This window comes from Pelobates fuscus, chromosome 5 (genome assembly GCF_036172605.1).
Source record: "Pelobates fuscus isolate aPelFus1 chromosome 5, aPelFus1.pri, whole genome shotgun sequence".
NCBI classification, from domain to species: Eukaryota; Metazoa; Chordata; class Amphibia; order Anura; family Pelobatidae; genus Pelobates; species Pelobates fuscus.
The window spans coordinates 156,227,919-156,254,692 of NC_086321.1; the positions used below are offsets into that span (position 1 = coordinate 156,227,919).

Genomic DNA, 26,774 nt, shown 5'->3' on the forward strand with positions numbered 1-26,774 from the left:
GGAATTTTGGCAAAAAAAAAAAAAATAGAATCCCTCTAGAAGCAAGTATAATTACAATCAGATAAGGCTAATAAAGAATTTTCTATTTGTGACACTCTCTCAAGGGATAGTTACGGTAGGTGACTTTATGTATGTAAATGTATTACAAATGTATAATTTATTGGTGACTTTATAAGAATGAAATACTCTATACTTAATAATAATACTGGTAATAATAATTTTAAAACAGTTCTAACATCGTCGGGTAAGACGATACTCAGAGACATCACTCCACACCTCATTGTTTGAGTCATTGTGTTGAAGGAAGTGTGCCCATTTAATTATTAAAATAATGCTACGAGCAGAATAGCAACCTGTTCTCCTTATACAATAACCTATGCTATTGTCTATCTGCACAAAATTAGAAATTACGTGATAGAGCAGGTAGATATGGTGGATATGACCAATCACTGAGATATATGGAATCTTTTTTTTGAAAAGGTAAACATCAGAGTTATGTTAAGTATTGTTGTGCAGTTAGAACCCAAAGCTATCATATTTTTGTAAGAAAACTGGGTGATAGATATACTGTATAGTGTTTTGTTATAAAAGATCATAATTTCTAAAAAAAAAAAAAAAAAAAGACTTGTTTACACAATAACACAGCAGTGGGGTTTACACAATAACAGCAACATTAAACCGGTAGGCCGAATACCATATTACTGTGTTATATTGATCAGTGCTTCCAGAATGGCAGTTTGCTGTCTAGCTAGTGTTGTAAAACACTCTGTCTGCCTCTGAAAAAATGAACACACAGAGATTTCAAATCTTGTGATCATAAATGTGGCACAAAGTTGTAGAAGTGGTGGAATCACCAACGGAATGTCCCTGTTGTTTCCTAGCTTCTGTGATAACTGCATCACTTTTCTGATCATGGCACTTTCCCATTGGCTATAAAAGAGTTGCTCAATCCAAAATTAGGTCCCCATTCCATTGTTTTTGTGTGTACCTTCTTCATTTATGTAACTGTGTATATTGTGAGTGTTATATCCATGGCTTAGATTGCCTACTTGAGCCACAGGATGCTTGTACGATGGTGGGATTCAAAATATATGTATAGTGGTGGAAAACCCTGTATGCAGATATTCGCGGTGTACTCTATGAATCCCTTATGCATATTAATACATAATGACATATACTGACATATACTGAGATATACAGTATAATGAGTTGTTAAAATGTAAAACTAAAAGAGCATAACTAGATTTTATAACTATAAATTCTTGCAGTTGGGCTCCCAGTTCAGCTTCTTTGACCTTATATTTGAAATTCACTTTAAATTCCTGACAATTCTCACTTTAGGAATCATTGGTGTGTTCCTCTATATTGGTTTTCTGCTTTAGAGGGGCAGTGCTGCACAGTGTGCAACACTGCCGTTCAGCATCTCCACGCTCTGCATCTCTATGAGGAGGTGCTGCTTGGCAAAGCCGGTGTTTGGCCCTGACCCTTTCCTGCCTCCTTGGCGATTTCAACCAATCCAATGCTTTCTAGATAGGGGAAATCATAAATTCTGCTGATGTCCGCAAGGAGGCAGATCGGGGGCAGGGCCGGCGGTGGCAGAAAATAACCTTTAAAAAACTTTTGGGGGGCGGCAAGCCACCTTAATGGCGGTTTTAACATTATGTGGTTAGGAATACATTTGTGTTTCTGACCTTATAATGTTTCTTTAACTAAATTGCTTTTCATGTTAGAGAGTGTAGGAGGATTATAAAGAGAGCGTAGCGTAGGTAGATTATCTTTTAAATATAGGGATATGTAACATTAATGTTTCACTAAGGCTGAATTATCTATTCCTGAGCTTCACAACTTTTCAAACTAGAGCAAAGCCTGTGGTGGCCTATTTACCACGGAGGCTCTGTTCAATTAAATAGCACATAATTAGAAGTTATAATTTTACCTTGAATATAATATTACACAAAACTGTCCGATATTGGTTTATGTCTCTTATGCCAATTGTCCCAATATCACCTATACAAGAGCTGTTCTGTGCTAGTCATTAATACCCCCTACTATATGTACACTAAATAGGGTGATTTAATTGTGAGCCTACCTATTTTGTTCCGTTTTATTCCATATTTCTAGATTTAATGAACTCTTAATTTATCTGATCTTCATAATGAATGTCTAAATATTACTTCTGTGATGAAAATTCCATTTTACTGCAGTGGATATTTGACAATTTATAAGTAGTATCTACTCCTTATAACATATTGGAAAATGTGTATAACATATTGCCTGATTAGCATTAATTTAAAAAAGAATCCAAATCTGGTCAGTTTATGGACAATTTACTCCATTATTAATAAAATGCAATTTTAGGATAACATGGTTAGGAGCAATGTTTGTTGCACTGATACGCAAATATTCGATTCTTACTATAGGCAAATTACAGAGCCTTTGAACTTTTGCCATTCCTAAACACAGTATCTAGTGGGCAAAGGCACATGCGCGTTGTAACTTATCAGATGAAGGTCCAGTATATGATTACCCATGACCCAGAGCTATTTAATTCTCAAACAAATGTGTATTCATACTTATGGGCACCTGTGTAACTCTTTATGAACTTGTGTTAATGTAGTACCTTTTTTACTTGCTAACACAAAAAAGGTGCAAAAAAGGAACATTTCAAGCACATTAACTATTACAACGAGCTGCCCCCTCCACTCCCATGTAAGTATTCAAACTGTTTTCTAAAGGTTTGGCAACTTACTTGAGGGGAGTGGGCACTGGTCGCCTTCTCCATGAGAGCCAAAGCTGTCAGCATTTAACCAAGCCTGTACAGGGCTTAGCTCATTGGCTGAGATTGAAGCCCGTTGCAGGGTTTAGCTAATAGAAACACCATATAGGAGCTTGTGACTCTCCATAGAGGAAGTGACTAGTCCCTATGGGCCCAAGATAAGAAATCAGACCATTAGCAAATGGTTTGACTACTTACATAGGGAAGGGGGGCTCCATGGCATTCCTGGCACCTGGAGTAAACTGTACTGGTTATGCTGTTTGGAGTGTTCTTCTTTGTTTGTATGGCAATGATTGACTAGCATTGAAAAACCCATTACGCAATTGATAAATAAAAACTCAAAGTGATATGACCCTGTTTTTTAAATTCATCTAAAAATAATTTTATACCAAGCACTGTTTATTTTGTAAGATAAATATGCATTGAAATACCCTCTGGCCCATTTGGCTTAACAAATGGTGTACTACAAATACAATATGTTAAGAAACGGAGCCTTAAATCTCCTTTAATCTATCCTAATAATTTCTCATTCAACACTTGACAAGAAATATTATCACATGATTAGAATTATTTTTAACTTGGAATAATAGTACTTAACCCGAGTAATTGAATACTGCTAGAGCAGGATATCCTATCAACCTAATATTTTATTTTATTCACACACATCAGAAAATTGAATGAATCAAAACAGAGACAACTAAAACCTGGCCTTTCACAAATACTACATTATGTGGGTACAATTTAAATCTGAAATTCGTACTTGTAGCTGTTTTGTGATTTACTAAAACCAGAGAAAGATTACTGAATAAACTGTGAATTGTGGGGAAATAACAGCTGAACTATATCAGCTAACTATAGCCAAGCAGTATTTTGAAGTTATGGTGTCTATTAACAAGTCCATTTTTGGTAAACACTGTTATTATTCAGTTAGCTTTAAAAATATACATATGAGTTTTAATGTTTATCAAACTATGAATTATTGAGAACTCAAAGTTAATTTCAAAATAACTAAAGTGAAAAAAATTCTCCAAGTCAGCTATGTTTTTTTCAGTTTCACTGTTTTGGCCTAAAAATTGAAATTCAGTTTGATTCACACTTTATTGAATAAGCCTCTTATGGTTTCATTTTTATATTATTATGAATGTTTTTTTTGGTGAGTGTGTAAATAAAAAAAGTAAAAGGTAAATCATGCTGTATCTTGTTGTACTTGAATATACAGAATCTCATGTCTGTTTTAAAAAACTGACTTTTTAGAGTTTAAAGCGCAGCCTGGAACAGGCTCGAATGGAAGTATCCCAGGAAGATGACAAGGCATTACAGCTTTTACATGACATCCGGGAACAGAGCAGAAAACTTCAGGATATTAAGGAACAGGTATAAGTATGATTAGTAGCATGCAATTTTTAGGGTGTCCAGAGAGATGGGGAATGGGTGATATTGGTTATTTTGTTTATTTGTGTGTTTTAATAGGGTTGACTAACAACCATGTGTAATAACATTATCCTATTTCTGTGGGTGTAGGTTGTTTGTGTGTATTGTGGATATATTGTGTGTTCTGGAGGGAGGGAGAAAGTTTAGTGGAACCATTGTGTGTGTAAGTAGAAAGTGTGTGCGTAGTTGAACCAGTGTTTGTGTGTAAGTAGAAAGTGTGTGCTTAGTTGAACCAGTGTTTGTGTGTAAGTAGAAAGTGTGTGCGTAGTTGAACCAGTGTTTGTGTGTAAGTAGAAAGTGTGTGCTTAGTTGAACCAGTGTTTGTGTGTAAGTAGAAAGTGTGTGCGTAGTTGAACCAGTGTTTGTGTGTAAGTAGAAAGTGTGTGCTTAGTTGAACCAGTGTTTGTGTGTAAGTAGAAAGTGTGTGCGTAGTTGAACCAGTGTTTGTGTGTAAGTAGATAGTGTGTGCTTAGTTGAACCAGTGTTTGTGTGTAAGTAGATAGTGTGTGCTTAGTTGAACCAGTGTTTGTGTGTAAGTAGATAGTGTGTGCTTAGTTGAACCAGTGTTTGTGTGTAAGTAGATAGTGTGTGCTTAGTTGAACCAGTGTTTGTGTGTAAGTAGATAGTGTGTGCTTAGTTGAACCAGTGTTTGTGTGTAAGTAGATAGTGTGTGCTTAGTTGAACCAGTGTTTGTGTGTAAGTAGATAGTGTGTGCTTAGTTGAACCAGTGTTTGTGTGTAAGTAGATAGTGTGTGCTTAGTTGAACCAGTGTTTGTGTGTAAGTAGATAGTGTGTGCTTAGTTTAACCAGTGTGTGTGTGTGTGTGTGTAAGTAGATAGTGTGTGCTTAGTTTAACCAGTGTGTGTGTGTGTGTGTGTGTGTAAGTAGAAAGTGTGTGCTTAGTTTAACCATTGTGTGTGTAAGTAGAAAGTGTGTGCTTTGTTTAACCAGTGTGTGTGTGTGTAAGTAGAAAGTGTGTGCTTAGTTTAACCAGTGTGTGTGTGTAAGTAGGAAGTGTGTGCCTAATTGAATCAGTGTTTGTATAGGGAATATAGGGGACTTATCGTGAGAGCAGAATATATATGTTTTATTTTATTAATCCCCTCTTCCTGCTTTTTACATTTTGCTATGTAAGAGGGTGGGGATTCCCTGTGGTCCAGTGGAGCAGGACACTAGTGTGTGTATGCTCTTGTTAAAGACTTGGCACTGTGTGGTATTGAAGTGTTTTTGGGATAATCCGCAGCAACTCTTTTAATGGCAGAGTCTTGCGGGAGGAATACTTTATCTGCACCCAGTACCGTAGCAGACTAGAGTCTGCCGGGCTCCGTCCAGCATCGGAAATCTGCACTGGTCCACTGAGGGAGATATTTTATCTGTGTAGATAAATAGCAATACTTGGTGTATATACACAGAATATAGGATGCAGGAATGTTTTACCCCAAATTTTGGGGGTATAAAAATTGCATCCTATATTCTGACAAATCAGGTTTACAATTTGGGAAATTAGAAATCCTCTTCAAATGCCCAGTTTAATTTTTGTTAAACTATGGAGTAATGTGTAGAAACTAAATCCAATGTCTAAAAAGTTTAGCCAAGTTTTAGAAAAGAGATGAACGCTCAAACACCAAAAAATATTTACGTTAAATCAGTTGTGTGAACCATCACTGACTTTAAATTAGGCTTTATTCTGAAGCTGTATTATTTGCAGTATTATACCCAACAGTGGCTTACGGGATGTTACTTGTTCTCTTTTACCTTTGCTGTACAAGTCAGATCAGACGAGTGTAGGTTTTATGACACCATCAAGTTCCTTAAAGGGACACTCCAGGCACCCAGACCACTTCTGCCCATTGGAGTGGTCTGGGTGCCAACTCCCACTACCCTTAACCCCTCCAACTGTAAATATTGCACTTCCTGGTTTATAGCACAGTATGTGAGGACATGTGAGTATGTGAGGACTTCCTGCGTCGCTAAAATCCCCATATTAAAGCGTGCGCATTAGGTCTCCCCCGCCGGCGGCCGCGCATGCGCAATCAGTCTTCCCCACCGGATGACGTCGGCGGAGGAGGAGCGTGGGCGGACCCTAAACCAACGACAAGGGACATCGGCGCTGGTCTCAGATATGTCACTGAAGGGGTTCTAACCCCTTCAGCAACATGGGATGGGGGTGAGAGGGAAAGGGGACCTGCAGTGCCAGGGAAACTATTTATTTTCCTGGCACTGGAGTGTCCCTTTAACCTGAATTTTATGGGTTTTTTTGACACAGTAAGACTCAAGAGTTGACATAGGTGTCCCATAAAAATGTTGGACAGAATTGCAGTTAGCTGGTTGTAACTTGTTTTTGTTTTATCTTTTTCTTCTTTAGGAATTTCAAGCTCAGTTAGAGGAGATGAAGCTGATGATGCATCAGTTGGAGGAAGATCTTGCTGCTGCCCGCAGACGTAGCGACCTGTATGAAAATGAACTGAGAGAAACGCGAGTATCTGCAGACGAATCCAAACGCAAAGCAATGGAATGCCAGCAAAAGCTCCAGAAGGTAGTATAGAGCTCAGATATGCCAATTAAATCATTAATCCTCAACCACGGTAACTGCAGTAATAAGTACTTCTAATGAACTACAAAGGTCCTGATTCATGGCCTTCACTAAGATACAGGAGGAACATAAAAGAGGTAGTTTATCAAAAATTAGAGAGTTCTGGAAGACCTTTATTAGTCTTTTGTTTTACTCTGTCTGCCCAACATGTCTACTTCGCCTATGAAATGGTGTAGTGACCTTTAGGTTAAATATAAATAAGATGTTGATTTGTTTATTATGCATTGTTGCAGCATAGAATATACTGTAGCATCATTTAAAGGCTTTGACTTTAACATGCACATAAATGACATGTATATAATGTGATTCTGTATATGTATCACTCACACACATACATAACATACAGTTTTCTTTTTTATTATATACAGTTTGTTTTGTTATTCTCAATGTGTACTACCTGGCGTAAAGATATGTAGAGATGGGAATCATGATGTGTGTGTGTGTGTGTATATATATATATATATATATAGAGAGAGAGAGAGAGAATCAATATATATATTGTGTGTAATGCAGTACAGATGTTTTCAATGATGATTTATTTTATATATATTTTGTTTTATTCAGGCAAAAGATCATGGGAAAGCTGAAGTCGGAGAGCTGCATTCTAAACTTGAGAAGGTATTCACATTCCTTATTTTGTGCATGGATTGTTTCAAATGATGTGGCAAAGTAAATTTGTACCTGTTTGGATGGGGCATTGTAAATGTGGGGAAAGACAGATGTGATTTAAGGTGTTTTAACACCCAGAGTCAATTTTAAAAATTATTTATAATTAAAATAATACACGTTTTATTTTTCATTTGATTTACTCTTTAATCTTTTAGATTGCTAGTCCCCCTCTCCCATAAGGACTGCTACTAACACCTAAGTGCTTCAAGTGTGAAGAGTATGTCCCATTTTTAACAGAAAAGGTGCATATTTTAATAGAAATTGGCACTTAAAAATAAATGTTTTACCTTGTTACACCCCTATGGCTGTCACTCAGACAACCTATCCTGTAACTTCCTATAGTTTGGTGAAGCTAAGTTTGGTCAAGCTAAATTTAAGAGGCAGGCAATTGCCCAGCCAGAGTACCTGCCTTGCAAAGAATTCGGATTGAGCTGCATTTGGATGGCAGTGATTTAACAACCACATAAAGCATACGCTAGGGAAACGGGGATGGCTTGCAAAGGTTAGGCAAGAGATCTACATCTTTTGCAAGCTTTTTTATTTTTTAGTTTTTTTTAGATATACCTTAACATAAAACATGCATACTTACAGGCATGTTTTCCCTTGGGTTACATCTACTAAATAGTGATTTTTATTTATTTATTTTGGCAGTGGAGTGTCCCTCCAAACTTATGTTTATTCCAGCACCGGAACTGCAGTTGCAAACCTCCTCAATACTTATGATTTATGTTCAGTTAGATGCTGTGTATATAAGCATGGGGAGAAAATGTAAGAACATTTCTAACTACAATTTAAATAAGTGAGGTGGTGTAATATAATATGCCGAGACCTGGGATTTGGAGCACAGGGAACTGTCTGGATAATTTCACAACGGACAACACTGAATCTGAAATCGTCTACAATGCTACAATGTTAATGTTCAGAAATAAAAATGTATTTACATGTAAATGTCTTGTGTTAAACATAGATCAATTCTGACCAGCAGAATAAAATCCAAGAGCTACAAGAGAAACTTGCAAAGGTAAAATATGGTTATCACCTTCGATATTTTATCTTTTATGTGTGGTTTTTAACTTATTTATTTGACGAGTACAATCTTTTCACTGCACCTTGCAAAACTGAAAGAAATTTTACTTTTATCACACATAAAAATGTATTTACATTTATTCTGATTGCACGTATAAAACTATGCGGTTGGATCTGCCTATATCTAAAGCAATTTAGGTTATAGTAGCAGCATGGCTATTTTTGCCTTATTCAAATATTTGCCATTGAAGAGTAATTCTTGAAAATTTGGAGGTTAGTAAATAGCCCTGTAAGTTTTTATTTATATATTTTATCAGTTGTATTTTTTTTATTTTTTTTAAAGTAAATCCTATTGAATTACAATATTGTTTCAGTTAATTCATGATGTGCTTTCCTCTTTTATAATACTGGTTTCACTGAGAATCCTTAGCTTTTCAAGAAAGAAAAAAATGCAGTTTATTTAATGGTATTTCTAATTTTAATAGATTTATGAGCGTGTGATAATGACTGCTGGTGTCCACATATATAAGCCAACCATTTTATAAATTTTATCTACAACTTTTATTTTCCCATCTTGTCACTTAATACAGTTTTTTTTATTATCAATTTAGGCTATAAAAGCCAGCTCTGAAGCAACAGAACTTCTACAAAATATTCGGCAAGCAAAAGAGAGAGCTGAAAAAGAGCTGGAGAAACTTAAGAATCGGGAAGACTCAAATGATGGGATAAAGAAGAAACTGTTTGAGGCTGAAGTATGCCACAAAGAATATGCCTCAAAATACTCCATATGTTCCTTATCTGTCTTTGTTTCCATATATGTGTATAATCTTTATTATGAAATTAAATTTTTCCTGCCTCCCTCTCATCTTCTATCTTTCCTAAGCCTGTCTTTTTCCTCCTTTCATTTCTATTACATCATTGTCTGCAAGCTCTGTCGTAATGTCCATTTTTTATTCCTTTTATTTATAAACCTTTTATTCGTATTGGCTTAAATGCATATAATATATGTGAGACACAATAGTGGAAACACTAGCTACCAGTGTTACCATGTAATAATCTGTCTATCTTGATAACATTATGAAATTCTAATATACATATCTATAGATAGATAGAAACATACATACGAATAATTGTTTGTCTTCATTATTTAGGAGAGACGCCACTCTTTAGAAAACCAAGTACGGAGGCTGGAGAATGTAGAACGCAGAGAAAATAAATTAAAGGAAGATATTCAGATTAAATCTCAGCAAATTCAGCAGATGGCTGAAAAAATAATGGTAAGTTTGTTTTATTTTTATATTGAAGTGCTTTTAATTATATTGAAGTGCTTTTAATATATACTTCTGAAAACTTTTCATTACTTATATTTAGGTGTGTTACTTATTAACAACATAGATATTGGACTATTTTTTATTCTGATCAGTTCAGTGTTTTGCAGATCAATGGGAGGGTTAAATATAAATCCTGTAGGTCTAATGCTTTCATTTTTGTTACAGCAGCCCAGTGTCTAAAAGTGTCCGGTGTCGGAAATCTTCTGAGACAAAGTAGTCCCTAGTTTGGCTCAGTATATCTTTTGACTGGGTTGGAATTTCAGTGAAATTCTAATACAGTCAATATGAGTTTTTCATAAAGATTTTATCTCTACTAAATATTTATTTTCCTTTCAGTTGTAATAAGAAGGGCCACTTTAAATATTTAAATGAAACTATTACATTTAGTATAAATGAACTTACTACTGTACAATGAAACTGCTAAGCTACATAGCCAAGGTAACTTTTGGGAAGGCATTTTGCTTTTTTTTTTTTTTTTACACACTGATAATTAGTATCTGACTATAGACTTTGAGCACACAGAGCTTGAACGCAACATATAGAGAACTTTGAAGAAATAGAATTGTCTCACAGACACTGTGACCAGTTCTCTGCCGTTTTATTCTGCTGGTGCCAGTGATTAATGCTGTGGGTTTTGCCCTGTATGTTTGTTTTTAACAGATATGCCCAGAAAGGGGGTGGGTCTTCCAACAGAATTGGAAGGTCAGTCTGGCATGAATGCTTGTCATGCTGCCCACCCATAATTCAGACTTGCCATCTAAGGGTGGTCTATGCCGATAGCTCACTGAGCATGGCACAAATGCTTTTAATGATGCACTTACTCTTCGCTTTCTAGGGACTGTCCCCTAGCACTCACTTGTCCTTACCTTCTTACTAGCAGGCAGAAGCACATGGTATGCAGCCTGGGGCATAGGAAATGTAAATGTAGTGAGTACAGAATTAAAGGCACATGCCACACTCTTAGAGAGACCGAAGCAGCAAGAGCATTTGATCAGTGTGCAAAGTCAGCTTTACCTTAACTCATTTCATTGTTTCCCTTTATCCCTCTTAAGTTCCCATACGTAATTCCTTCCCTTCTGCACATGGGACTGTTCCAGGTATTGTGTTTAATGCATTTCACACCTAATGGTGCGTATACATAAACAGTATACACTGCCTATGATAAAGCATCTTAGTGTGTGAAATGTGTTAAATGTTATAGCGTGTACCCCCATTTGTTCATGGCAGCCGTGTCCACTCAACAAGTTCGTATTAAGAATGACTTTGTTGCTTGTTACCCAGTGGATTCTGTAAGAAATAAATCCATGTCAGGTGCTCTACTTAATCATTTTCTCCCTCTGTTCCTTTTGGTAAGAATAATATTCAATAATAAGGTTTAAACTGCAATGTTTGTGGCTAACTGTTAATGTGTTTGCATGCTTAGGAACTTGAAGAAAATTACAGAGAAGCTCAGATTGGAGCACAGCACTTAGATGTTCATCTGAAACAGAATGAGCAAACCCATGAAGAAAAAGTCAAAGTAAATATTTTGTAATAATATTCTAAAATATATTTTGCTTACCCCTTTAGAGAAGATCACTAACTTTCTTAATCATGCCTCCTCTGTATTATTTTTTCTATTGTCCTCACTTCCTAATCATAACTGTGAATGTCTTAAATGGACCCATCAAATGAAAAGAAGCTGCACTTTCAAAGAATATAAAAACATTCTGTACCATTTTTTTTAAAGGATCACTATGGTGTCAGGAAAACAAATCGGTTTTCCTGACACTATAGTGCCCTGAGGGTGCCCCCACCCGTGGCGCTGAAGGGGTTAAAAACCCTTCAGCAGCTTACCTTTATCCAGCGCCGGGCTCCCTCGGCACTGGTGACCTCTCCTCCCCCTGCCGACGTCAGCTCCCTCTGCCGACGTCAGCGGAGCCGCATGCGCGGCAAGCGCACGCGCACATTCAAGCTGTCCATAGGAAAGCATTTTTCAATGCTTTCCTATGGACGTTCTGCGCGATGGAGGAAGACAGCCACTAAAGGCTGGATTAACCCTGCAATGTAAACATAGCAGTTTCTCTGAAACTGCTATGTTTGTATGTGCAGGGTTAAAACCTGAGGGACCTGGCACCCAGACCACTTCATTGAGCTGAAGTGGTCTGGGTGACTATAGTGTCCCTTTAAGGTTAATACACTTGGATGGCCTGCATTGGGATTTTTTTTTTTTTTTCACAATCATGATCGCTGCCTTTCCTTTGTTTGGAATATTAATCTTGTTTTAAAACGGTCTCAGAATGCATGAACAGGAAGTGGTTTCTTTGGCTGCTTAAAATCTTCATTCGATTTACATTGGATAAACTGGAATGTATTCATCTTAAACATAGCTGAATTGTTTTGAAATGTTTTAGCCCAGAAGTGAATGTTTAAGTAATCTACTAGTGTAAAGTGTGTTTTTGTTTTGTTTTGTTTTTTTTGTGAAAGGCCCACATTAAAAAATAAAACCTTTCTTTACGTCTTTTGACTATCTTCCTGTCAGTGAACCGCAATAAATAATCAGGGTATTTCTTTTTTCCACAACCCAAAACTATTAATGACAAGTCCTGAAATAATCCTCTAATCATTGTCCGCTCTGCACCACTTATTAAACTCCAATAAATGCTGCATAACGGGAACTTTAGGTACAATCAGGTACTCACAAACTGACTCAAAATGATTTTAAATCTTTATTTTTGCCTCCCTCTAAATAGAATCTTGAAACACAGATTAAAAGAGATCTTATGGAAAAGGAGTCTCTTGAAGTACTCCGTCAGAAGAATGAAGAAGAAATTTCTGAAAAAAACAGCATACTAAGTGAACAGAAAGCGGTGTGTTTGCGAACAAGTTGATAATTATTACATAAGTTAAAAATCTAAACACAAATAATATCTTGCTTAACAGGTACACTTAGCTGAACCACTATACTTTGGATGAATTACATTTTAATATTCTCGCCCTTTTAGATGATTAATGCTCTGGAATCAAAAATCAAGTCCCTGGAACAAAGATTAGCAGAACTGTCAGAAGCAAATAAACTGGCGGCAAATAGCAGTGTCTTTACACAAAGGAACATGTAAGTATCTGCTATGTTTGCTTGACACCTAACTAAATATGTAATATTATAGTTAATTTATATGAAACATAGAAACATAGAATGTGACGGCAGATAACAACCTGCCCAATTTTCGAAATACTTTCATTAGTCCCTGGCCTTATCTTATAGTTAGGATAGCCTTATGCCTATCCCACGCATGCTTAAACTCCTTCACTGTGTTAACCTTACCACTTCAGCTGGAAAGCAATTCCATGCATCCACTACCCTCTCAGTAAAGTAAAACTTCCTGATGGCACCAGGAGCACTCAAATTAGGATCGTAGTGCTAACTAAAATTGTATACTATATATACTATGAGTATATGAATGCAGTTTTTTGCTTTTGTTTTTGATTTTAGGAAAGCCCAAGAGGAAATGATTTCAGAACTGAGGCAACAAAAATTTTACTTGGAAACCCAAGCTGGAAAAATAGAGGCCCAAAATCAGAAGCTTGAAGAACAGCTAGAGAGAATCAATAATCAGGAGCACACAGACAAGGCTCATCTCCTGGAACTGGAGAACAGATTGCGGGAGGTGAAGCTGGAACTAACCACTGTCAGTGTAGGTTTAATGATAAAGTACTCTACCATCACAGTACATGCTATAACGGCCTTTGTTTCATTCCATAGATCAATCTAGAGCACGAGGAGCAAAAGCTGGAGTTGAAGAGGCAGATAACGGAGCTGCAGCTGTCATTGCAGGAAAGAGAATCCCAGCTCTCCACCTTACAGTCAGCACGTTCTTCTTTAGAGCATCAGCTCCACCAAGCCAAAACAGAGCTTGAGGAGACTACAGCAGAAGCAGAGGAAGAGATTCAAGCTCTGAGGGTATAAAATATACAAAGGGAAAACTTTCAATTCGCTGTCTGAGGCCATTATATCTTTATAGCAAGCTAAGCTGACCTGGTAACATTTCTAGGTTTAAACTATGACTAACTTATTTTTATCCCTTTATTTAGTCTCATAGAGATGAAATCCAAAGGAAATTTGATACCTTGCGTGACAGTTGCACAGTGAGTATCAATCTCGTTAAATGGCTTAATTCATTTAACATTATTGTTCCCCATTGCTTCCCTTTTACTAGTCTCTGCAAATTATGAAATCGAGAATGTTCGTTCTATTTAGATTTAGATTGTGAGCTTGTTTGGGCTGGGCCAACTTCACCCACTGTTCCCGTTTGTCAAACATGTTTGTTATCATTAGTTGTTTGTCTTGTTTACCTATTGTACAGTGCTGCAGAATATGTAGACGATTTATAAATAATTATGATTGTAAGTGGTGGTGATGACTAAGAATGTGCAATGTGTTTCCACGCTTCCAAGCAGGGAAATTCAACTAGTTTAGAAGCTTTGAGTTATCTAAACAAAACCAACATTGTTGTCATCATTAACAATAGATGATTATTACAACAAACTTGCTTTTAAAGATCCTATATCAAAATAGAATGTCCCACTCATTTAAAGGATAGGAGGTCTGTAAACAGCTGCTGATGCTATATGAGACGTCATATTGACATAGTCTTCAGTCACACGATAGTGATGACAGCATTAAATATCATTGGTCTAAAAGAGATATGTTATTCATACACTATAGTCACAATAACCACTAAATCTTAATGTCCATAGCCTGTCCCTACAGACAGAGCAGAGTAAACAATGACTTTTCAGAGAAAAGGCAGTATTTACATTGATGTGAAGCAACACCTCTAGTTACAGTCACTCAGTCTGCCACTAGTGGTGCTTCCTGCACAGTGTGCAGCACCTGCGTTCATCGTCTCCATGCTTTATAGGTGTAACCACTTGTTAGTAAATCTGCTATAGCAAGATAATCACATGAATACACAGTTACCAGGAAGCAAATGCCCTTATCATTACTGCCAGTGCGCCAAACAGATACCACCAAACATATATTCAGAAATTCCAAAGAAGTGAATAATTGAGCAACTTTCAGTAAAAAAAAAAAAAATTAAGTAAATCATGATAAACACCATTCACAGTACTTGAATATAGATGTTTCATAAATAGATTGCATTGCTATTTATTTTTCTATAAATTTAGAATGCCCTTAGGTGACACAGTAGGATGAAATTAGTAATAATCTGAGAATAGATGAATCGTAACTTGAACCAGCACTGCGAAAACTAATTAAAACAATTGTTTGGTCCACTCTATATGTAGGCTTTTAGTGCCTGCCAGGTGAAGAGGGAATATAGCTGTTATAGCTGTTAAGGAATAGCAATGGCTGTAATTAAAAGAAGCTTAGATAGTGTTTTTTTTTTTTTTTTTTTTTACTGTACAATTTGTTGTTTGCATGTGAGGTTATGGATACAGTCTCACTGTTCCTGATTGAAAGCTGGTAGTGTTCTGCTTGATTATGAATGAAATTCTCAGCCATGGTACCAGTAGACTGTTGGTGGTTGCCAGTAGCATCTCATTAGTCCTCCGACCCTCTTCCAAAGCAAGACTAGCTTTCTAAGAGCTATGCTTAAATTTGTATTTTTCTAATGTATAGTTCAATTAGTTATACCATAAGTATGGCAGTGCCGGTGGAAACCATAAATGTACATTAATGGTTAGCCTATTTAGCATTTTAGTGGCCATACCATGGAGTGTTTGACCTTAATATATATTTTCTTGCAAGTTGTTTATTGCATGCATGCTAGATCATAAAACTTGGATTATAAGAAACCAAGCGCATTCAGCATTCTGTTTCTGCCAACTACAATTCCTGTTATTCATATCAAGCCATAAGGCTACATATCCCTGGACTAGGGTCATTAAGTTCACAGCTGTACCCGTACTGAAAAATAATTCTTCTCAACCAAGTTGATCTCATTTTTTACACCTTGAGGTCGTTCTGGCAATTTTCAATGCACTTTACTTTGACCTTGACAGAGTCCCAGTCTCCGCTAGACCCTTTAAAGCTAAAAATGTAGGAACATTAAAACTATTAGATTCTTGTGGGGACTAACTGTAGGGATATCCAAAGATGTCAGGTCTTAATATTTATTCATGTGACAACATTTTAGGGAGATTTGTTTTGCTTTGCACTTACTCCTGAGCACTTCCTGGTAAAATGCAACAGGCTGCAAGCGGTATTAACTGAAAGCAAACCCCCCTAAACTGAGCAAATTTTTTTTTTAATATTACTGCAAATGTTAATTACTATAAATCTAAACCCTACGTTCCTTATTTTTGACAGGAATCTAGAAACAGTGCCCTAACACATAATCTGCTACAACTAATGCAGATAAATAATGTTTGTTTCAGGTTCTTACTGATCTCGAAGATCAGCTCAATCGTATGAGTGAAGAAAATGCAGACTTGAACAATCAGAATTTTTACTTGAGCAAGCAGTTAAATGAGGTATCAGGAGCCACAGATGAAATTGTACAGCTACGAAGTGAAGTGGATCATCTAAGAAGGGAAATCACAGAAAGGGAGATGCAACTCACAAGCCAGAAACAAGTGAGTGAGTGTGTGTGTGTGAATATATATACATACTGATAACCTTGGAACTCATCCCTTTTCAATGTTTTCAATATATTTCTGCCTTGGTGCAACCCTGCGTACAAATATATATTAAAAAAAAATTGAAGGTGCACTCACAGGTCTTTGTTTCAAAGTGTTTCTTTTATTCCATACAATAATTTTTTTTCTAGGGAGTTAGTGTATATGTGTTGTTCATTTAACTCTCCAACTCTAAAATGACAGCACCAAATTATACCTACAATCTTTTAATCGTATTGTTTTTGGACAGTCTTGTGTACTATGAATTACTTTCCTTTAAATTCATGCTATCATACACTCTTTGCAGACCATGGAGGCTTTGAAAACCACATGTACAATGCTAGAAGAGCAGGTAATGGATCTCGAAGCTTTAAATGATGAACTGCTGGAGAAGGAACGTCAGTGGGAGAACTGGAGGAGTTCATTAGAAGATGAGAAGAACCAGTTTGAATGTAGGCTTCGAGAAGTACAGAGGCTGCTTGATACAGAAAAACAAAGCAGGTAAGTTGTTAAATTTGCTGAATGTGGCTGATGGCTTCTGTTTATGTACACCCCTATTTGAGGGCTGTTATCACAGGTAAAACTGCCACTCTCCTTTACACACAAGACTATAATACAAAAAATTAAAAACTCCCAGCTACTGTTTAAAAACGTTCTTATAGCTTTCTGTGAGACCACATAAGCCAGGGGTGCCAAAAAGGTAGATCCCCAAATGTTGTAGAACTACCACTTGCATTGTTTTTTATGCCTTTAGAAGAATACCCTTAGAAAGACAAAGCATCATGGCAGTTGTAGTTCTACAACATTTGGAGATCTACCTTTTTGGGCACCCCTGGCATAAGCTGTAGCACATGAAAACATGAATGAAACTATACAGCAAGCGTCCGCATATAGTCTCATGCACAAGACTACTGTCAAGTGCTGCACTACATATCCCACAAGCTGCCCCTGGAGTGGTGTTTATTGGATATTTTCAGTGCTTGCTTTGAGACTGTTGATTGACTGAAGGTTCTTGAAGAAGCAAATAGGAACCTTTACTCTTTTTATGTATTTATGTTTTATTGTGCATTTAAGATTGTATGAATGAAAGGAAAAGGAAAACAGTATATTAACCATGTGTTTTAAAGAAAAAGACCAATGAACATTTAATTGTTTATAAAATAAATTTAAGTAAGTGAAACCTCTCAATACATCATAATCAGTTCTACACAGAGTTATGGAATACAAATGAAAGCCATACAGTCCTTCAAGTTAAAGGGATTCTCCAGTGCCAGGAAAACATATTTGTTTTCCTGGCACTGCAGGACCCTACAGTGCCCCTCTCCCTGCCACCCCCCATCCCAAGTTGCTGAAGGGGTTAAAACCCCCTCAGTGACTTACCGGAGACTTTCCTATGGGGATTTCGGTGACGCTGGAGGTCCTCACACACTTTTCGCGTTCTAAGAACATGGAAGTCCCTCTAGTGGCTGTCTGATAGACAGCCACTAGAGGAGGACTTAACTCTGCAAGGTAAATATTGCAGTTTATGAAAACTGCAATAATTACACTTGCAGGGTTAAGGGTAGTGGGAGTTGGCACCCAGATCACTCCAATGGGCAGAAGTGGTCTGGGTGCCTGGGGAGTATCCTTTTAACTGAAAAAGTCGATTAAATACTAAACAGTTATATCCTAAACTCAAAAGCATTGTGACATTTGAAAGGAGTGAAATCCAGAATTTTAAGGGAAACAGTGCATTAGATTTATACCCAGAGTTTGACTAGTTGTGTAGCTGGGATGTCCCATCCTGTTTTGCCAAATGTGTGATAGTTGTGTAGCAGGGACCGTGCCTCCCATAATATTGGGTTTGGAGCTCAGTCATTTTGGCTAGTGGAGTAACAATGAAGATAGGAGCCGCACTCAATCCCAGCAGCCACCTGGTACTCCGGAGCAGGATCAACAATCCCACAAGGATAAGGCAAAAAAGAAATTCTCCAGGCACGCAAGGTGTTTTAAGACAGGCAAAATATCATGGAAGTTGTAGTTCTAAACAGTTAGAGATCTACCCTTTGAATACCTCTGCTTTGGAAAGTACAACCATTTAATATTGAATAATAAGTTGGCTGTTGAAAATGTACTAAATATACGGTATTTATTTGCTGTCCTGTCACACATTACTCAGGATCCCTGTATGTGCATGCACTGCTTGTGATGTACAGATACCAAAAAACCTGTGGATAGTGCACTTAAGTTTTTATTGTATAAGAAATATATCCGTGTTAGCTGCTACACACTCTAGTGAGAATCTCTCTTACACACTACATTATCAATGTGTGCAAAAGTGTTATATCCGACAAGGTTTAGAATGGTTTAAAACTCGTCGTATATATGAGAGGAGCGCTCTAGATAGTGTAAATAGAGGAAGGGGAAAAATATTCACTTACTCCAAATAGTTAATGGATTATAGATAAACCAAACATAAGGGAGAGAAAGGGGAAAACATAGCATAAATCTGTGATAAGTTTATGAAACATATCCCGTACTCTGAGATATCATCTCACATTGCTTAGAGCCTCTATAGGGACAGGCTTAAATCTCATCAGCTTCTGTGCCATCTGGTGGCACTTTACCCTTTAATATCAGCAGATTATACTCAAAAAGAAATAAGATAGAGACCTCTGGTGTAGTATGTTCTATAACCAATACTTGAACTATAAAGTGCAGAAAACTGCTCACCTTTTCCAGAGCCAATGGGACCTGGCTCTAGGTAAAATCACTTGGGTGCCTATAAAGAGGGCACCACCCTTCTTTAGGAAGCAGAAAAGGAGGAAACCAAAGTAGGACTAAAAAAACGTATTTATTGTTGGGGATAAAATCAGCCCGGACCCTTTGTGGATGATGGATATTTGCCAACTCATTCAGAGCTCTGGAAATTGGAAATGAATAGCAGAGACTTGTTCAATAACCAATTCAAAGTTTATTATACAGTCATATGCATTTATACCCCATTTTCATGTCGGTGGGGGCCATGAGCATTAGTGACATCATTTGTTTTTCACAAGTTATAAACAGCTGTTTCTAGTTATAATCTTTCGTCATATAACGTATCACATATTTGATTAAAACCAGATATTTACAAATACCGATATATTGGACAATTAACAAGAACATTTCGAAATCAGTATTTTTCCAGCAAAAAGGATTTTATACAAATCCATTTTCCGAGAAATAAAGATGAAATGCCAAATTCATTCTTTGTTCAAATTAACTCTTATATGGACAGCTAGGATAGATATCAAAATGGATATTTGCATCTACAGTTCCCCTCTTAGATCATATCATGATCTATCTTACGGTAAATATCCATGGGAGGCCTGCGGCAGAGAAACAAGAGGAGGTATATTCAGACGTGCTAATCACGTCTGCGGGACTTTCATTATTTCTTCACCTCGATTTCCCCCATTTGCTCTGTGCCATAGGTTTTCCCTTAAAGAGGAGTTCGAGCTGTTGATTTCAGCTTTTTCAATTATCTGCTGATCTTTTAAGTGTACATCATGTTATCTGTATCTTGAGTCTTGGGTCAATATAGGCAAAGTGTATTTGTGAAGGCAAAGTGTTATTCCCAACAACGGGAATATTATTATTATTACAATTCAAAATGTAAGCTCGTATAGTCAAAACGGGAATAAGATCCATCCCCTCTTTGGACCAGGGTCCTGGATTACCATTCCACCCGGTGATCTGGGGCCAGGTCAAAAAACCCAGTGGCAAAAACTCATATTTGAGGAAAAAAGCACATCTGGGGAAACTCTGAGTGAGGGCCATCCCCTCACGTTGACAGCATTAGTGACTTATAAAACCCTGCATTTGTAAGTAAATAGCTGGGTATCGGGATTGGGAAACATTTCTTGATTCGTTTCAAAAGGCCCATTTACATATTAAATCATGAGATAACTTATAATCAGTTTGTAATTCTAACAATAATCCCAATCATGACCTTGCATCCTATGTCTCCTAATTACATCCCTATTTCGATGGTCCAGTCATATCCACACTTAAAAAATGGGAATCCATCCTTGGTACACTCAACATACATCAATGACACACATAGTACATCCATGCCTGAGTAAGTAAACACTTCCTCTCTCTCCGGCTAACTCTACAAAAATAAAAATAACAAAATAGTTCAATAGTCCAGCATAGTCCAGCATAGTCCTAAAAATAGTCTTTCAAGGAGAATAAAGAATGTTAGACACCATAAACTTTGTTCCATAATCTTAGACACCATAACATAGCTAAGGGTAGCAATATGGCTGACAACAAGACAATGTCAGCTTCCACATAGTTCTTAATTCTTCTGTTTGCTGGATGTTCACCACAATGCTCTTTGCAACACCCCAATTGTTGAAAGGGTTAATACAGACATAGCGGCATTAGACAGCACTGCACCTTCAGGACTTTCCAAGTCAGTCTATGTACTCATAAGTAAGCATTTTAGTTTCTTCGGCCAGCATGGATTTTGACCAAACAGATTTAATTGCAAAAAAAGGTAGGTAGGTAGGCAGGTAGGTCAGCCAGAGAGATTGGTGTGTAGTCCCAAATATCAGGCGGCACAAATACTCCAGTATGGTCTCTATAATCATACAAACACAAGGATCAGTACGACATCAATAACTTCATTATCTAGGCTAAACTCAAATTAGAGACTAAAGTTAAACCCTTAACTTGTGTAACATGTACTTCTCTTAGCTTTGCTTATATTTCATTGCATTGTCCTTTATACAATTGTAATACATAATTTCCCTTTAGAATGCCTTTGCATGGATGAGAGAAGCACTCATTCTATATAAATGCTTGTTGAGTACTAAAACACTAACATATACATATTGGAATAATTCCTAATAAAATACTGTTCTTAAACTTAAACCTTAATTTGATAATCCCAATTAATTACTTTAATAGAATTGGAATGCTGAATTCTGTCAAAAATGTTGTGGACCCAGGTAACATTTTTTTAAACCAAAGCCTTTTATATATCCCGATGTCCAAAAAGCCACCAATTCTGTATGTGTGTGATCATGTTTAATACATGCTGGAACCTCCATAGAGTTATCCCACTTAAACAATATTTTTTTTTCAGAACAACTAGGAATGAAATAGGAGAAACAAAATGAATTACTGTTGTTGCAAAGTGCTTTGTTTAATACAGAGTTGTCTTGCTTTGCTAAAATTGCAAGTGGCCTCTGATAAGGAAGGGGCAGCAAACTGTAGACATGTGTTATATTAAGTTGCCCTCACTTGTCAGGTCTTGTAAACTCACTTATTTTATTGCAGATGCCTCTATGATACCACGTTACAAATTGACTAAGCATACTTATTATTATCCTATTTTATTTTAGTTATTTCACATTGCGCAGCCTATGCAAACAATGTCTACATCTCAACTTCAGCTTGTACTTTCCCTAAGAGCCATTAATACGGTTTCCATAAGAGCCAGCATTAATACTGTTTTATCTATATATAAAACATTAAGAACATGAACCATCTGTGTATTAGGCTGAGGTTGTTGAGTGTGGGTATAGGTTTGAATCTGTGGTTGGTATTGAGGAACCTGCCAGGGTGGGTCCAGGAGCACCACAGGCACCAGGGAAGCCAGGGGCACCAGCAATACCAGGAGTACCAGTGGGGCCAGCTTGATCAGGTTCACCACGAGTACCTTGGGGTGAACCCCTGCTCTCCACAATTAAAACAATTAAAACAGTGCTGAAGTTGCCACCTCTACAAAAGTTAGACCCTTTGATAAAATTCTCTACCTCTGCCTCCAAAACTTGTCTGATTCAATCTCCTATCACCTCCCAAATGTCCTCGTCTCCCCTGCTTAAGATCACAATCCTTTGTGACCGATCCAACATACTTTTCCCTCTTTCTTTATATCAAAACAACCTGCTGTATCTTTCTCATGAAGCATATTCCATATGCAGGTCGAGATTACCTAACTCACCTAACTCACACCCCCTCTTTGTGTACACTTCTTAGTGTACCACACAGATATAATATTAATAAGCTTTTGAAGAATTAGTACATAAACAGTGAAAGCAGAGTCTTCCTACAGGGTTTGCAATACTGACAGTCTGGGTCATAGGTGTAATGCAGTTAGTTACTTTTCTATTGTTAGAATACATTGAAAACATATATTGCAAATATTAAAATCATATTGCATATCAAATATATTGCAAATATTGCAAATATTAAAATCATATTGCAGCCGTTTCCTACACCTATAAGGATATGGTTGTTATACTTCAATTGAGTTCAAATTGAGTATCAAAAGACTAACCACAAAAACTAAACTTTATATGCTTATCAAAAATGAGTTTAACCCCTTAGAGAGTTAATAGGGTGACCTCTTCCCATAGTATGGTTCCTTTTAGAATTATTATATTATTTATTCTCTTCTGGGTCTGCAAAATGCTTTCAATATACCAATACAAATATAATACAGTAGTTTAGAATTGCCTCAAAATAAATTGTCTGATCTCTATTAAAAATACCATTTCATCATTTTGCTATAATCAATGAGGCATATTAGATGAATCTTAATCTGGGAAAAAACGTATCCACTTCTGGTCATCCATTAATTTTGTACTTGTTAAATATATAATATAACAATTGTTTATGTTAAAGATAACGCTAAATACTCCCCTAATAATATGAAGAATGAGAGATCCACGATTTTGAAAAGCAGATTTTTTCCAGGGGCCCCTTTTTCGTGAGCTGATCAGCATTTAATCTGTTGTAAAAAGACACTAAAAGCTTGCGTTAATGACATGCAAATATTCTTTAAATAGTCTTCATACTCATTGTAATATCACACATGTCCTCTTATAACACAGAACACAACGAATGTAGCAGATATCCAGCAGACATCCCAACACAAAAACCCATTAATGGACAGGCAATTAACTCAATCCAAAATACATTATTAAATGTCACACCCAAAAGAAACACAGACATAATGTAGGTTTCCCTTGTTTGTGCATTCTGCAACTATGCAAGCAGTACTGCTTTAAGATCAGAAAACCTGGCAGCTGCACTGGAAAGTCGAATTTTGGCAAGAAGTCCATTATTACAACAGAATTTTGGAAAACAGCTAAAACTTAGCGTGTTTTTTTTTTTTTTTTTCTTTAAGGATTACAACTCATATTGCTCTTGGACTAGTATTCAATAATAAATCAGTTATTTAATAGATTATTAGATTATTACGCTACCATTTCCAGCTGTATCAATACTGAGACAAATTTATTCAAATATAATTTAGAATAGCACAGCAAATTACCCATTAACATACATGACAATCAAACTGCATACTTTAAAATGAGTAACCAAAACACATTTATCACAATCACCATTTACACAGAATAAACTTTTAACAGCTGTATTCAGAACATATTATTGTATATTTTCTTTATTTTTATTTGATTTTATTATTTAGGAGTTCTGGTACCAATGGTTTTCTTATTAAAGAAGGGATCCCGTATGGCCATATAACGCGTTTAACTTAAACATTTGTATAACACTTGCATTAACCAGTTGCAACATATGTACCTTATCAATAGAATTTCTCTCCTATACGCTTATAGAACATTTGGACCAGATTACACAGACATGGTATCACCTGCATTTGTCAGAACTCTCAAACACTCAAAATATTTATACTACTCCATGTTAAAAGCATGGGAAATTTTGACCGGTCAATTTGAGTTCCCAAAAGTCATAAAAACACAGGTAAAAACCTTTGTCCATGGTTTCTGATCCTACATTCTATGACCAAAATTTCAAACCCACTTCTGCACAGGGGGTCCACCATTTGGGTCACAATCAATAAAATCTCTGCATCCCCAGACAACAATTTACAGATTTTCACAATTCTACAGAATACATACAATTTAAAGCATTTACAACATGTCAGGTACCTGTAGCAAGCAAGTTAGTTTACAGCACGAAATGAAGCATGTGCTGAAAATATAAATTTCATATTAATTTATAATCATCTACATTTACAACATGAATTTGTAGACCCCCTTAATGAACCTCTATTTTTTTCTTTTATTTATCATCACCTTTACATGTACTTTTGACATTCCCTCAATTATTTTATTCCCTTAATTCTCATACCTGGTTTGGACACCCTCAGGGCTTCAGAGGAGCTGCCAATCCTTTCTTCCTGGGCAGGTGGTAAAAGGGAGCTTTATGGAGCAGTGGGAACCCCTTGTTCCTGCTTGGGTAGGTCTAACTTATCACAGCAAGGATAGCACCCAAATCATTATTGTCTTTAGGGGACAGGCTGGGTATAATCAGGAGGGAGTAATGGTTTGGAGTTGTTAAAAACAGCCTCATTCCCATTTTATTTATCTTAACCCCCTTATCACAGACTTCATGCTTAAAATCAAAGTTGCACAGTCAAATAAAACAGCACATAAAGTAGCAAGCTTGAGTAATGCCAAACATCCATCATACAGGGTTAAAACCACTTTTTTTTTTTTTTTTTTTTTTTTTTTTTATCGTTAATAAACTTTCTTTGCAAAAGTGACATGTACATAAACATGTACATAAACTGTTTGCAAAAGTTACATGTACATATACAACAACTCAGTCTGCCAAGACTGAAAACCAGTTTTACAACCTACAAAAGGCAACCCTTACAAAGAGGGACCATGGGACGTCTCCCATACACACTTTTACCACCTGCCAAAGGTGAACCCCTAACAAAGAGGAAAAGTCCAGATAATTGTGCACAAAACCGCCTGCCAAAGGCACTCCTCCTACCAAAGGAGTTAAACAAGTCTACCTGAGACTTAAAAAAACCATGTCTACTAAAGACATTATGCATTGAAAATCCCCTTTAAAAAATTAAAATAGTAAGAAACCCCAATAAATAACAAAGCAATGTGTGGGTGATAGGAGATGCAGGTAAAGAAGGTCTTCAAAGAACCCCTTACCTGACATCTCCGCTCCGACCAATTGCCCCCAAAACTTCTGACACCAGTTTGTTGGGGATAAAATCAGCCCGGACCCTTTGTGGATGATGGATATTTGCCAACTCATTCAGAGCTCTGGAAATTGGAAATGAATAGCAGAGACTTGTTCAATAACCAATTCAAAGTTTATTATACAGTCATATGCATTTATACCCCATTTTCATGTCGGTGGGGGCCATGAGCATTAGTGACATCATTTGTTTTTCACAAGTTATAAACAGCTGTTTCTAGTTATAATCTTTCGTCATATAACGTATCACATATTTGATTAAAACCAGATATTTACAAATACCGATATATTGGACAATTAACAAGAACATTTCGAAATCAGTATTTTTCCAGCAAAAAGGATTTTATACAAATCCATTTTCCGAGAAATAAAGATGAAATGCCAAATTCATTCTTTGTTCAAATTAACTCTTATATGGACAGCTAGGATAGATATCAAAATGGATATTTGCATCTACATTTATTGTAAAATTACATAAAAGAAAAAATAAATAAAATAGAAATAAATAATAAACTTTCAGAATGTCCCAAAAAAGGCTCCTCTTGCCGAGACGCGTTTCTCCCAGATCACTGGGCTTTCTCAATCGGTATGTAGTCACAGCTGTTTCCGCTTGCCCTTAAATACCCCCATAGGGCAAACTAATTGGTCCATTTAAATACTTTTAATCCTATCCGGTTGCTGGTTCCCAGAAGTAGGAGGTGTATCAGAGTGTTTTCAATTTCTATTAAGTAATTGTCACGGAAGTGGCGCAGTCCCAATCACCGCGTCACTTACGATCCTAGCGCGGCCATTTCTCTTAAGGGCATATGTCGGTCTTCTCCCAAACTGGAAGTGACACAATGGAGTTTGCCGCCGCGTCACTTCCCTTCTAGTGTGGGTTGTCCTCGGGCTACTGGGAACAGTAGTTTTATTGCCAAACCTATGAACTACTGTTTCCTCAAAGATGGACAAAACTTTTGTCACTTCCATCAAAGTTTCCTAATACATAGGAGTATATGCATGAAAAGAAAGACAGATATATGAGAATACATTAAAACATTATTAAATCACATTAACACATCATTTGCATTATGTTTCTGCTATATAATGGGAAAACAAGGTTTTTAGAAAAACAAAAAACTTTATAAATAGTTTTAATCTTTGTTTTTAATCTTGTTGAAAAGTTAAACTGATGGTGCATATAACAGAGCAGAATCATTTAGCAGCATGAGAAAAACTTACAAAACCATAACCATAAAGTGGTCTTTATATTGATGATCAAAACGTATCTCTACAAAAAATGGGTAAAAAGTGAAGAAAAAGA

The 26,774-nt window shown here is 36.6% G+C and overlaps 1 protein-coding gene across 1 annotated transcript in view; it reads left to right on the plus strand.

Annotated features, from left to right (window-relative positions):
- CIT (citron rho-interacting serine/threonine kinase) overlaps positions 1 to 26,774 on the plus strand; it is a 103,207-nt gene that overhangs the window by 53,989 nt on the left and 22,444 nt on the right. The window contains exons 13-26 of the mRNA XM_063454602.1: positions 4,031 to 4,150; positions 6,573 to 6,743; positions 7,365 to 7,418; positions 8,437 to 8,490; positions 9,107 to 9,247; positions 9,647 to 9,772; positions 11,250 to 11,345; positions 12,559 to 12,675; positions 12,811 to 12,920; positions 13,299 to 13,473; positions 13,569 to 13,766; positions 13,898 to 13,951; positions 16,208 to 16,405; positions 16,755 to 16,948. Coding sequence (XP_063310672.1) covers positions 4,031 to 4,150; positions 6,573 to 6,743; positions 7,365 to 7,418; positions 8,437 to 8,490; positions 9,107 to 9,247; positions 9,647 to 9,772; positions 11,250 to 11,345; positions 12,559 to 12,675; positions 12,811 to 12,920; positions 13,299 to 13,473; positions 13,569 to 13,766; positions 13,898 to 13,951; positions 16,208 to 16,405; positions 16,755 to 16,948 — 1,808 coding nt within the window. The remainder of the gene's footprint in view (positions 1 to 4,030; positions 4,151 to 6,572; positions 6,744 to 7,364; positions 7,419 to 8,436; positions 8,491 to 9,106; positions 9,248 to 9,646; positions 9,773 to 11,249; positions 11,346 to 12,558; positions 12,676 to 12,810; positions 12,921 to 13,298; positions 13,474 to 13,568; positions 13,767 to 13,897; positions 13,952 to 16,207; positions 16,406 to 16,754; positions 16,949 to 26,774) is intronic.